This window comes from Vigna unguiculata, chromosome 2, assembly GCF_004118075.2.
Source record: "Vigna unguiculata cultivar IT97K-499-35 chromosome 2, ASM411807v1, whole genome shotgun sequence".
In the NCBI taxonomy this organism is placed as follows: domain Eukaryota; kingdom Viridiplantae; phylum Streptophyta; class Magnoliopsida; order Fabales; family Fabaceae; genus Vigna; species Vigna unguiculata.
The window spans coordinates 28,532,204-28,546,152 of record NC_040280.1 but is presented as its reverse complement, the minus strand read 5'-3'; the positions used below and the strand labels follow the sequence as shown (position 1 = coordinate 28,546,152).

At 31.0% G+C, this 13,949-nt stretch overlaps 2 protein-coding genes across 3 annotated transcripts; one reads left to right on the top strand and one right to left on the bottom strand.

Moving 5' to 3' along the window:
* The first annotated feature begins 5,373 nt into the window (after positions 1-5,373).
* LOC114173017 (NEDD8-conjugating enzyme Ubc12-like) lies at positions 5,374-9,215 on the top strand. The gene is made up of 6 exons (XM_028057207.1): positions 5,374-5,507; positions 6,211-6,323; positions 8,045-8,153; positions 8,370-8,448; positions 8,634-8,750; positions 8,831-9,215. The coding sequence occupies exons 2-6, from the start codon at positions 6,215-6,217 to the stop codon at positions 8,966-8,968; spliced, it is 552 nt and encodes a 183-aa protein (XP_027913008.1). The 5' UTR covers positions 5,374-5,507; positions 6,211-6,214; the 3' UTR covers positions 8,969-9,215.
* Positions 9,216-9,543: 328 nt separating this feature from the next.
* Positions 9,544-13,949, bottom strand: LOC114173015 (probable L-galactonate transporter). 2 transcript variants are annotated; one of them, XM_028057204.1, is made up of 4 exons: positions 13,521-13,949; positions 11,124-11,747; positions 10,765-10,943; positions 9,544-10,544 (listed from the first exon to the last, which is right to left on the bottom strand). In XM_028057204.1, the coding sequence occupies exons 1-4, from the start codon at positions 13,523-13,525 to the stop codon at positions 9,946-9,948; spliced, it is 1,407 nt and encodes a 468-aa protein (XP_027913005.1). In that variant the 5' UTR covers positions 13,526-13,949; the 3' UTR covers positions 9,544-9,945. The 2 variants fall into 2 exon arrangements, with proteins under 2 accessions (XP_027913005.1, XP_027913006.1); XM_028057205.1 differs by having other exon boundaries at positions 10,765-10,940; positions 13,521-13,948.

Sequence of the window (13,949 nt, the reverse complement as noted above, 5' to 3'; positions counted from 1 at the left end):
TTATATAGACTTTGGGATTCCACTCTCTACACCATTCAATTTTTCTCCACCTAACAAAAAAGTTAATACTTTAATTTTTTTTATTTAACTTTTTAAAATTATTTTATATTTTAAAATAAAATATATTTTATTTGTATAGTGTAGATGTTAGATAAAAATAAGAACATAGATGTGTCCAAATGCAGTGGGATCATTTCTGATTCTTAAAATGAACAACAACAAAAATGGCTTAATCAACCAAATGTTCTTTAATGACACATTTATAATTGGTAATTAACTTAAACTTTAAATCTTATCAGTTTGTATATTTCATTAATTAATAATTAATAGTGATTATTATAAAATGGTATAAAATTTGATGTGTATGACTTATTTATCCCTCACGTCACGTCTATGTTTGTGAAAAATTAAATATGGTTCATTTAGTATTTAATTCAAATTTAATATTTTGTTTTCCTTAAACTAGAAGATCACGATGTAATTTATATTTTATTTCTCCAATTTTTCTCAATTTGTGATTTTATTTTCTTTATTTTAGAATAGATATATAAGTTCTTGATTTTGGAAAGTGCATTACTTTAGTATATTTTCAATTAAAAATATTAATAGTATTTGGAATGAATGTGTTGTAATTTGGATAAATCAAAGTAGATAGTTTGAAATAATATTTTTGTGAGTCGAAATTATTCATATTTATATTTATGTACGTAAGAACATATTAGTGTTTGTTGTGAACTTTGAAAGATGTGTTATCCAGCATGATAATAAAATATAAAATGTCAAAATTTTATTTATAATAAAAACCTTCAAGAAAACGAATGGATGGGAGAAACTCAGTGGGAACAGACGAGCCCAACAAAGACCGAGAAGTGTGTCATAAATATAGAAAACTTAAATCACTTTCTTAAAGAGTATTGGTTATTTAAGGTTCTATAGAGTCTCGAAACACGCTTTGAGTTCTTGTCCACAGTAACACGTCATGGTACTCATTTTTAATGTAATGTTGTACTTACATTGAATCAAAAGAGTATAAACTAAGTGTGTATGATTATCAGTGTATACTATTAATTAATAACACCTATTTTCAATGTGATTTTGAAGAGACTACTGGTTTGTGATTAACATGTATGATGGTTTCTGATTGGATAATTTTTTTTTTTCTAATAATACATGTATGTTTGAACTAATAAGTACTGTTTGTTCTATAGATATTTCTAATTTCATTAAAAAATAAGCAATAAAATTATTATAGAAACGTAAATAGGTCTGAATTAAGAGTTAACAATTTTTTTTTTCTAAAAATACAAAATTAATTAAGCGAATAATTTACTATGCTTGATAAAAATTTTAATATAATCACAAAAATGTTAAAAGTAAAGTCACTGTTTTTAATGAATTTAAGTACATGTTTTAATTATTTATATGTCTCATAAATTAATAATTAACAGTGATTAATAATAAAGTGGTATAAAAAGTTAACCTGCATGAGTTATTTCTTTCGTTGTGAAGTGTTTATTATGATTTTAATATTTAATTTAAAAATAATATCTTCTTCTTTAAATTAATTCATATAATTGAGTTTTATTTTAGTTTCTTAATATAAATAATTATCTAAAAAATATTCTCAATATTGTTTGGAACAGAGTTATTTAGTCTCCTATTTTTCAAAACCCCGTATAATTCTCAACTATGTTGTTTTATTTCTTATACTTCAACGAACTCCATATTTCACTCTCGGTCATATCAGTTTCATTTCTTTTATTTTAATCGATTCAAAAGGTTGTTTGTGGCATGTTAAGTCAAAAATTGAATTGAATTAAGATAAAAGAATGTAATTTATGTAAAATTATGAATTTGGCCAAAATTACATTTTTTTAAATACGTGAACCAAATATATTTACAATCAAAGTTACATATTAAACTAGATGAAAAAACTAAAGTTACATTTATGACAAAAGGATATCTAAAGTCTTGTTTTGTTGTGATAGTGGGTGAAAACTGAAAAAAAGGATACAATTAATGTAATATTATGAGGAAGGAAAAAATGTAATTCGAAAAGTAGTAAAATTCCTAGTTTTCTTTACATGTTTCTATTAATCAATTACTATTTCTTCATTTCTTAATTAATTATATTTAACTTATATTCTTATTTATTATTTTCATTGTAATAACTTATTTTTCATTTTATTTTTCTGTTAACAAATAAAACATAAGAGCATGGATGGACGGTAGTAAGAGTGCTGAAATCAAATAAAAAATAAAGAAAACACCAATTAAATTAACTTTTTGAATAATTTAAATATATTTTTTCTTAAATAGTTATTCAATTTAAACTTTCAACAATCAAACTAAATAATTTACCATATTTAAATATAATGTTATATATTTATAATTAATTAACACTAAATATACATGAATAGGTTTTTTAAATATATTTGATTATATTTTAGTTATAATAAATATATATATATATATATATATATATATATATATATATATATATATATATATATATGAGAAAAGTTGCAATTATAAAAAAATAATTATACAAAAAAATTCATAACATCTCTTTGCATTTGACAGCTTTTTATTGTGAAAGGTTTAATAAGCTTTTGTAAAAAAATATGAAACATTACTTTAATTTGATAAAAAAAATACTTATTATAGTAAAACTAAATAAAACTGAATTATGTTTCTCTTAAATAATGATTTAATAAAAAATGAAACTAAATCTAACTACAAACACTGTTTAATAGATGGTGACAAGTTGAGAATCAAGAAGAGAGAAACCCAACAAACACCAAGAAGTATACGACAAAGATAGAATGTGGCATTGGATGAGTTTTGAGTGAGAAGGAATCTGTTGTCATTTATGGGTTCTCTTCTGTGACTTTTGTCCCTATGCTTCTGTGTTTCGTGTTATTTATTGAGAAGACCAAAATAAAGTTGGTTCTTTTTCTTTCAGCCTATGCATGTATTTGGGTTGGTTGGGAGTGGATCAGAGAGGATCAGAGACACGTATTAACTCCAATCCTTTTTCACTCGCAATAAATAAAATACTTTCTTTTTATTTATTTTTAATGTACTTTAATAAATTATATATTATATTTTTTCATTTTTATCTACTAACATTTTTTAATTCATAATAAAAATGTAAAAAATATTTCGAAAAAGTTATATTGATATTTAAAAAGTGACCAGAAAAAAAAGAATATTAAAAAAAATATTATTATGTAGTGAGATAGGGTATTTAAGAAACTTTTTAAATTTTGTACAAATGACAACTATCTAAGAAATATAAAAATAATATTTTTTTATGGTTTAATTATAAATTTTTATGTAATTGCAAGCATGTGTTTATTTATTTTCTCTTACTTTTTATTTAACTAAATGGGAAAAAAGTCACAGCTTATATTTTTATTTAAATATCTCAAAAAGCTCTGTAACTTTTCATTCCAATATTATGTATGTAGATATAAGATAGAAAAATATTAGACAATTTGGAGTATCAAAAGAAAATTGATGTTGCATTGCATATGAAACTATAAGTTTTTTAGGTAGTATGGACAAGCTAAATAAATAAATCATAAGATCATCTAACAAGACATGTAAACCATAATGATTTAGAGTATTTATTGGATAAATTTCTCATGTTTTTTCAAAAAATAAAAATTGAAGTTAATATTTTAATAAATAGAAAAATTATGAATAAATTAATTCGTGAAAACCTTTTTAAATAAATTTGTAATTTGTATATTAACTTATCTCAATTCTTTAGACAATTCATTTATCATACATGTTCTTACTATATATCGCAATGAGTGTGTTTTAAGATTTATGCTGTTAAGACATTTGAAAAACTAGTAAACGTGTTATATTATTAACTCAAATAGATTTATTAGTAATTACAATTTCCTCCTATTATTTATATATATGTTGAATTATTTTGTATGTACTGTAATGTAATAGAATATTTTTTTACAAATATGCCTGATATGCTAACATTAAGTATATTATAAATATAGGATTGAGTATTAATTTATACTTTATTTGATAAAATGAATCAATATGCTGAAGCAAATATGAGATGTCATTTAAAGAATAATTAAGAAACATGTTTTAAGTAGCAAAGGTAGAAATACAAGAATTATATATGTTAACTGTCAAATTTACTTACAAAAAAAAAATCTTGTCAATTATAGTTAAGTAAAAAATTACTTTATTTTATTAGAAAATTAAGTTAGTGAAATATATTTAATACATTTAATGCACGGTGATAACTTAATTTATCTTCACCAAATCTCTCAAATTATACATACACTCTTGAAGATGTTTATGTACAATTAAATACATTAATAAACACACATCAACCTTAAATTATCATCTCTTAAGTGCATTTTGTAATGTTTTTTTATTTTGTAATGTTTTATTTAGTCACTTAACTTCTTTTGTAATTTAGGAATATGTAAGTTAGTTTTCGTGATCACGAAGAATCTATTAGATAAACAACAATACTTCGAATTCTTATCTGTATTGTATTGAAATTTTAAGCTGTTGCTAAAAAATACTTTATATTTGTGATTTTTAGTGAACTTTATGATGATACAAAAGATCAAATATAATTTCAATTGTTGAAACAAAAAGTTAAAAATAAAAAATAGTCTATATGCTTTGTGTTCTTGTTTGATCTCGTCTTTAAAATAGTTTTATCAAATACTTGTTTTCTTTCTGAAAAAATAAAATTTATTTTTAATGTCATATTGTGAGATTCATCTTGTAGGTTAATCTGTTTAACAAAAACCTATACTTATATTATGAAAATGTTGAATCTGACATAAATCTAGTAAACATAGGTCTTTTTCTGTGGTAGACCTTTCTCATATTTTCAATAGTCGAAATCAACCACTTTTCTTAAGGTCCCATAATTTTCTTCCCTCAACACTATGCTCTTATCTTATGATATCATCATTTGTCTTATTTTAATGATTTTGATGTAATATTTGAAGAGTGATTGGTCTCATTAACAAGCCTTAAACTAAACTAAAAAAAAGGTTAGAATACCTAATTATGTTTAGTAGATCTTTTACAACAACTTCTACCATCCTTCTTCTTGTTATTCATGGTCGATTATAATATTTGTACATTATTAATCAATAAAAATATAGTAAATGCAATTTTCTACCCAAATGTTTAATATAAATGTGTAAACTGAAACAGCATTTCACATGAAAAAATTAAACCCATGATAATAATGAATAAAACAAAAGACAAATTTCAGCGTTAAAAAGAAGCAACATATTGTTCTAAAAAAAAAAGAAAGAAAAAGGAAAATGCCTTATGCATCAGCAAAAATAAGACCATATAATGATTAAGGAGACTTTTTTTTTTTTGGGGCGAAAGGTAAAATAGTTAAAAAGATACTAAGGTTCTGCAGAACGTGCAGCTGAGCTGCGAAAACACCGAAACTGTTTATCATCTCTTCGACTTTGAGTTTTCTCTTCAGTCAGGTTCTTTCTTGCTTACATATCTGATTCTTTCTTCTTCTTCTTTTTTTCCATCTTTTTCTTCTTATTCTCTTGACTATTATTGTATTTTCTCCATTTTCTTGTTCCCTTTATATCTGATTTCTCGATCTCTTTGTCTTAGGGTTTTCTGTTCGCTTCTTTTTCAATTGCTTCAAGTAATTATGGATTTAGCCCACCTTTGATTACTACTGTGTTGGATTCTGTATTTTTAAAAATATTTTGTATATTGTTTTATTTTCTTAGTTAGTTTACTAGATCGCAGTGTTCTGTGATGGACCAGTATATTTTTGTTTTCAGGGTTACCTTTTGATCACATGTCATTAGAGTTTGTAAGAAAATAAAGAATTCTAAATGAGTAGCTCTATATGCTTCTTTGCCTTGGATTTGTTATCTTAAAAGTATGATCGTGTTTCCTACTTGAAAGTCCTCGCGGTTTCGATGTTATTGTCCGTAGAGAAGGGTGAGGTCAAGTGCACAAGTAGTTGGTTCAACTATTAGGCTTGTGAATGTCTTATTTCTTTTTCAAGGAGAAGGTTGTTAGGAAGCTTGTAAATATACTTGTTTTGTCATTTTAATGTAAATATGATTGTGCTTAAGGCGAAATGTTTAGAATTGATCTTCTTGGATAATTTCATAGACTGTGATAAAATGTGATCTAATGCTGGAGCTGACATCATTCTTGTAGGACTATGATTAAACTTTTTAAAGTAAAGGAAAAACAGAGAGAACTTGCGGAAAATGCAGGTGGTGGACCACCCGTTAAGAAGCAAAGTGCTGGCGAGTTGCGTCTTCACAAAGGTTTTCTTCTTTTTACTAACTGGAGTGGCTCTTGTATGCTTTACTTTGTCCAATTTGTGTGGCATTTCAAAACAATGGAAATGTAGAGTGCAAGAAGAGGAAAACGAAAGGTCTAATGTTAATATGTTATACTTTGATCGGACGTCAGATACTGTGAGCCATAAAATTCAATGCAAAAACTGTTTGTGTAACCTGATGTTGAATGAGGTAGAAGTTTTGCTGGGGCCTGGTCTTGAGGCACAGGCGGGGGAGAAGACTGAAGTAATATGAACGGATTCATTATAACAAATATAAGATTTCCAACTTTATTTTTCAGTTACTAGGGATTCTGAGTTTACATAGGTTGAAAATTAAAATCATAATCTACAGAAATATTGTCTAGAGGATATTTTATTTCTGATCTAACAAACTAAAGTAAAATTTTGAAGGGGCTTGCTTCATATTAAATATATACAACTTGTTGCATGTTATAAAGTCAGGATGTTTTGCAAGATGATTTTTGTGCTATTCTCTTCTTGATTAGGTAATCTAGACTCTTGCCTATTACTTTTAGCCAACTCTAATTTACATTATTTTTTTAGACTGAAATTTTAATATGAAAAAAAGGACATATTGTAATACATGTAGATTAAACTTGTTTTAGTCCTTTTTGGGATGGCCCTTAAAAAGAAATGTGGTATACAACAGAGGAGTATAAAATAAAATAAAAAATACTGTAGTATCTCTGCCTAGTTATAGGGGGAACATGAAGGTTTTGCCATTGACGGATTATAATTTTTGAAATAATACATTTCAGTATATTAACAAATAAAACGGAAAAACCTGATATCAAAAGAAACTTTTGCAAGTTCATGTTACAGTATAGCTTTTAAGTAAATTAATAACCAATGTTTTGAAAAATAGTCATTGAGTCGATCACAACACCAGTTCAAGGTTAATAGTCTAACCGTGATGAAAAACACTTCTCATAAAAACAGATGGCTATTTCCAAACTCTGCATATGGCGAGGATGTACAACTGCATGAGATCCTATAAATCAGTTTAAAAAATGCAAAACGAATCAGCGGTTTATGACTGATTCTGCCAGTTCCTGTTCACTTTTAGTGCAGTTTTAGTAGTTGTTTTAGGGACCAGTGACTGTTTTACAGTTGAAATGGTTGGTTGGTTTGTTATAATAACTTTGAAATTAACCTCTTTTTCTTCATGGGACTGAGCAGGCGGTGTTTTATCAATTAGTTATTTGTGTGGGACCGTTGACTGGTTTAGGGTTGAACAAGTTGAACCCGTTGGTCTGGTGTCTTTAAGAACTATGAAATTAACCTATTTTCTTTGTGAGACAGACTGAGAAGGTGGTGTCCAATTAGTTTTTCTCCCCTGTTCTAGAGTGGTAAAGTCTTCAACTGTATATATTGAGGAATACTTTTATCTCTAAGTTTGTAATTCAGTTTACATGACCATGAAATTACTTTATTTTCACTATCGGATAAACAGAAAGCTTATCTGATCACTAGAAGCGTGATATTTTATATTTACATACTCTTCAGACTTATGGGCCGCCAACCTGCAAAGGTTTACCAATTGTTAAATGTTTCTCTAGTACCTTCGGTTTTTTAGTTGCTTCTCTGGGAGGTTTCTTGTATCAACCTTTCCTTAGCCTGTAGTTTTTGCCATTTATTTTGTTATGAAAGTTGTCATAACAGTTTTGTATTTACATCTTTCAGATATAAGTGAGCTGAATCTACCACAATCTTGTACCATACATTTCCCCAACGGAAAAGATGACCTGATGAACTTCGAGGTTTCAATTCGACCCGATGATGGATATTACGTGTAAGGAAATTCCATACAGTTTTCAACTCTGCTTTCAAACATTAATTGATTCTTGTTGAAGGAATTCAAGCCCCTCTGATTTGTTCATCATATGTGTTTCCTTTTTAAATGATAAGTAAAATTTTCAATCCGGTAAGATCTTTACCGTGCTTGCAAGATGAAAAAACCTTTTGAGAAAGAGCTATTAATCTCCAACATCCTTGTTTGTTGTTACAGATGTGGCACATTTTTCTTTTCCTTTCAAGTGTCTCCCATCTATCCACATGAAGCGCCAAAGGTTAAGTGCAAGACAAAGGTAGGATGGACTTGATTAACTTTTTTACTCTAATTCGTGCATTGTATAAATACACAGCGGTACAGATTTAATTTTAGTTTTGGTAGACGGATTGGTATAGGTTTATTTTTAGTTTTGTAAACGGATTGTTCTCATGTTTCGTTTCAACACATAAATTTATTTGTAGCATTGTCTCGAATATGCAGGTCTATCATCCAAATATTGACTTGGAAGGAAATGTTTGTCTCAACATCTTACGAGAAGATTGGAAACCTGTCCTTAATATAAACACTGTCATCTATGGCTTGTATCATCTCTTTACGGTATGACTGTGGGTTTTTCAGCTTTTGGGTTTTTTCCTCTTTTGAATTGACAATAATCTATTCTTTCATCTGGTGTGCAGGAACCAAATTACGAGGATCCACTGAATCACGATGCCGCAGCTGTGTTGAGAGAGAACCCAAGGTTGTTTGAATGTAATGTGAGGAGGGCAATGTCAGGAGGGTATGTGGGGCAAACCTTTTTCCCTCGTTGTACTTAGACCTTTGCTCAATGCCTTCAAGTTCCTGTTCAAATGTTATCAATGCTTGAAGGTCCTTGGTTTGTAAAATCAAAGAATTGGATTTTTCTTTGTCAGTGCTGTTATTTTTCTTGGTGGAGCAACAGGCCAAACAGAAACGCGTTTAAAGCCAAACAAGTGGAATATTATTGTAACCTGTGCTTTATTGAATGTTGACGTATTATTCTAAAGGGGACCAAGCAGAAAATGAGTTCAGCTGTTTATGTTAGAATTTTGTTTTCCTTGCATTACTTTTACCGTGCTCAATGTCTTCTAAGGCATTTTATGATTATTTCCGGCTCCTTTTTCTCATCGTCAACTCTCAAACTTGCCCCACTCAAAATATTCTGTCTATTACCGTCAAAAGTCCAATAAAAAGAACGCGCTAGGTGCTTTGTTTCTAGTAACACTCAGACATGTAAAGACTTGTTGATTTGACTACCTAGTAGCTTCTTTTTATGGTTTTCGATAGACGTCTATGCACCCAGTGGAGTTGAAAGTGCTCGCTGCTTTTTTAACTCTGGGTATTCAGTTTTTAACCAAATACAGTGAAACACTTGAATCCATTCAAAAAGTGCTTCATTGTCATTAGGATTCTTCCGTGTACCAACCATACAAATTTACTTGTGTGTATTTTATAGTGTACAATCCTAGGAAAACAATCTGAACACAGAAATGTGTGGGCCTGTTTCATTATCCTAATTTCCTGAAATTTCTGATCATTCAGCTAGATATACCATGTCAAGAATAAGCAATGGCTAAGAAGTCAGAAAGTAGTTCAATCCTCAGTAAGAAGCCTCGCCACGACATGAGAGCTTGATTAATTAATCTGGATTCTTAAAATCAAAATCAAAATGAGGTCATTGTTCGAAGTAGGTCTCACTGGTTTCGTGTGTACTGCGGAAGATGATTCCACTGGCTCCTTTTGACATGATCTATCAGTCTTAAACAAGTGAGTCTCACATCATCTCCTCCTCTTTCACAGCAAGCATTCTAGCATTTTCACGGTCCTGCTTAAATATGTAATATAGAGGGGTGTAGCATAAACAACACAACCCAAATGGAACAGCCATCATGGAAAGAATGCCCTTTGACAAGGCAAGAGCCTCTGGTGAAGATCCTTTGATGGGATCAACGGACTTTGAGTTATAGCCAAACGTTTTCTCAGAAAGAATCCCAACCAGCGGAGCCGCTATAGAAGAAAACGAGACTTCAAAAGCTCGATCAAATGCATAAATCATGGTACGGTGCTTGACAGGGACTACCTCAGCAAACATAGGAGCATTTGCAGCCGTACCGTTCCAGCTGATTGTTAGACCCATCACAAAGAGGGTCACAGAAAAGGTAAGAAAACTACTTACTGACTGAGGGATCATCCTGAGAAGAATCCATGAGAATGGAATGCCCATAAAGGCACTAAACTGTGCGCACATGGTTCGAGCAGAATGAGGGTAGACTTGTGTTAATCGATCAGCTATTGATCCACCTATCAAAGATCCCATGGCACATCCAATGGCAAAAAGACCAAGGAGGCTTGCTGAAGTATTGTTATCAAAACCTGCACAATATCAATTTATCATGTCAACCAAGTTGATAAAAACTTTTCCTCCATAACTAGTACATAATCCTCAGAACTCATAAAAGATAAAATTTAGACTTTTTGAGAAGGCGATAAATGACTTAATTTGTAGTACAACTTTTAGAAAAATACGACTTTTACAAATTGCTACATTGCATTAGTAGCATCATTGTGTGAACAAAAGTTCCTTCATGCTCACCAATTAGTTCGAACCACATTGTGAAAAACACCATGGCAGTCCACGGCAGTGACCCAATAATGCCCTGTAAGACAATTATTTGAAATGTTTTCACTTTTATCACAGCTTTTGTGGCTGCCCAAGAGTCCATCCAGATTGATGCTGCACTAGCATTGCCTTTATAGATAGAATCATCTCTGCTAAAAACACGCAGATTATTTACCAATAATTACAATAGGAAGAGATACAAAACATTCAGTTATTTGATTATTATTATTCATGAGGATGAAAACAATATAACAGATAGCTTGGAGACACACTTCAAGAGTTCGAGATGTAAGTTGTGCTAAATGCCACATGAAGTAGTAAAATGTCATTACCTGTCTGAACTCTCACTAGCATCTCGAGTGGTAGGAAATCTTTTTCTTGGGTCAACAACATATAGTAAAACAAGGAATCCAATTAATGCACTCAAAGTTGCCATCAAAACGAATGCACATCGCCATCCTTCTAGGCCCCAAAACTGTTTTCCAGCCATGACAGTAGCCACAACACCACCTCCTATGCCTCCTAAGTTACCAATGAGACTCAGCAATCCAAACCCAGTTCCTCTCACTCCGTCCCTGTAGCTATCAGCAATGAAAGACTGGAGTGCTGGAATCACAATTGCCAAACCAAAGCCATTTATTGCTCTCCAGAATGCAACCTGCAGAAAATTGTGGCAAACACCCACTGCAGCTGTAGATAACGCCCAGCAGAAAGTGCCCATAGCAAGAACCGTTGGGCGATCGTAGTTGATAACGAGTATACCAGCCAGAGGAGAAGACAGTCCCTGAACAAAGTTTCTTATGAATGTGAGGTAACCCAAGTCAGATGGCCCCGCATTAAATGCTTCACTAACTTCTTTGTAGACAGATGGAAGAAGGTTTTCATCCGCCTTCTCCATTACAGCAGCAAGGTTGATAAGAATGAGGGAGAGAGACACACCAAAGATCTGTCTCGTTCTACGAAAAAAAAAACATAAATGAAGAATAATCCACACGGAAGCCATAGCCGCAAATCAGCTGCAGATAGGAAAGTAAAGCAGAAAACTGTGGCAATTTTAAAACCTTGAATGAAGGAAAACTGTGGCAGTTTTAAAACCAGAATACCCTTACAATGCTGCTTCTACATTGCAGTCTAATTTTATTCAAGTACCGCGTTTCAAGTCAAAGAAGCCTGTCAAGGAATATTGATAAAAGTTGAATGTCGAATATTTATGACATTCCACTTCAAACAAAGCCTAATTTGCTACAAATTCTGTCTAGAGCTATGTTAAGTGTAGCAGGATAAAAACAAACTTTCAAAGTCCAACTACAATATAAATTATTCAGTGTAAGTGCCTCAAAAATAGGCTCCCCCGTAATGGATCCCCCAAACACGAAAGTGTTAGAAATCCAAGTATGAGATTGTTAGGAATCTAAGTGTGAGTCTAAGTCTCACATTGACTAGAATTGAGAAAGTAGAGCACTATATAAGAATAAAGACAAACCCACATAAACCCATTGCCTTAAGGTTTTGGGTTGAGAGTGGTGTCAGTGTCTTATGTGGTTAGGCTCAGATCTCATTGGTGTTGTATCTCCTCAATGATACCCCTCCTTATAAACCTAACAAGGGTTCCAGGTATTGTTAGCTTCCAGGTAAGCGTGTCCCGTTAAGAAAAACAACGGCGGTACAGAAAAGGACAGAATTGGTATTGTGTCTCCCCATTAATACCCCTCCTTATAAAAACCTAACAGAAAGATATAAAAGTCGGTTTTTCCTAACTAAGTTTGTGTGTCTTTACTTCAATTTCCTGCCTTGGAGTTTCTGTCATGTTTATTTCATGATTAAACAGGGTGAAAATATAATTAGATTGAAAATTTCCTTAGCAAAGTTGCTGGTCTACTAAAAATAGGATATGCGATGTAATCCATGAACTTTAAGTTCTAGTCATATAATCAGCAGCATCAATCTGAGTTCAAAAACATAAATTGTTTCTGTAGAACTAAATTTCAGAAAATCAAAAGTGAAACCATGAAATTTATAGAGGATGCACGCAGTTAATCCAAATCATGGAAGATTGGTAATAAGAGAAAAAAAAAAAAAAAAGAGTTCCGAAGCGCATGGATAGATTCAAAACCATCAACAATTCATTGTCCTGAAGAAGAACCTAGCTTAGAAAATCCCAATACATTAGATAGAAACTATAGCAATACAATATTTTGGTCTTAGTTGTGATTAATTAATCAACTATCTCCATAAACCTAAACAATGTCATGCTATTATGTGCAGAAGGAACCATAGGCCGCAAATGATCCCTAAATTTCACAGTCACTGATAAAGTTTAACTCTTGTTAGATATATGAATTTGAATTAAGGAAACATATTTATTACCCTCAAACTAAATTCGCTTATGTTATTTTGACAAGTGGAACGAGTCTTGTGGACATAAACATACTTCAATTCAATACTTGTTGTCTGAATCAAATAAAAGTCGAAAGCTAAAGATTATGCAGATTTCAACAGAAAGCCGAAAAAGATGGAAGAATAAACGTGCCAAATAAATTAGAGACAGCTTCAATAAGAATATCCTCAAACACCACATATTCATTGCATTTACAATATTTCCCCTTTTCTTAGTTTCCTTCGTTACATGAATAGCTCGTGCATTTTTTTTTTTCAAACATCAGAGCATGAACATAGTTAACTAATACAGTATTATCGATTCGAGAGAGAAGAAAAGCTAAAATACTCACTTCATGGTTTGAGAACGAGAGACTGAGAAATGGAGATTTTGTTGGAAAAACAGGGTTATGCCTCGGAGTAGGACTCAGTCGCATTACGAGTGAAAACCAAAGAAAGCGGAAATCAGACAAAGGTCTCCGAAGCTGCGTCCATGGCGGATCTGACGTATCAAACTATCGACAGATTTAACTGAACAAAGCCTAAATGAAAATTCCGATGCACGTGCTCTTGTTTTTCGATTTCAGTATTTTTATATCCTAAATAAACAAACCAAAGGCCAACAACACAAAATCAATCTGTCCATGTACGATGTTGCATCTGTCTCTACACTAACCTATAAATATATTTGGAAACTAGGTAAAATGATAAAGTCTCAACTCAATCATAGACATTATCATCTCCATTGTTTCTTCCTCATGCAACGATACTTCAAGGTCAAC

Bases quoted from the DNA above. Each gene is read 5' to 3' on its own strand.
- LOC114173015 (XM_028057204.1), bottom strand. The intron at 10,944-11,123 runs GTAATGACATTT...GCGTGTTTTTAG, and splicing joins GCTAGTGAGAGTTCAGACAG to CAGAGATGATTCTATCTATA. The intron at 10,545-10,764 runs GTGAGCATGAAG...GATATTGTGCAG, and splicing joins AATGTGGTTCGAACTAATTG to GTTTTGATAACAATACTTCA.
- LOC114173017 (XM_028057207.1), top strand. From the start codon at position 6,215: ATGATTAAACTTTTTAAAGTAAAGGAAAAACAGAGAGAACTTGCGGAA. The intron at 6,324-8,044 runs GTTTTCTTCTTT...TACATCTTTCAG, and splicing joins CGAGTTGCGTCTTCACAAAG to ATATAAGTGAGCTGAATCTA. The intron at 8,751-8,830 runs GTATGACTGTGG...TCTGGTGTGCAG, and splicing joins GCTTGTATCATCTCTTTACG to GAACCAAATTACGAGGATCC.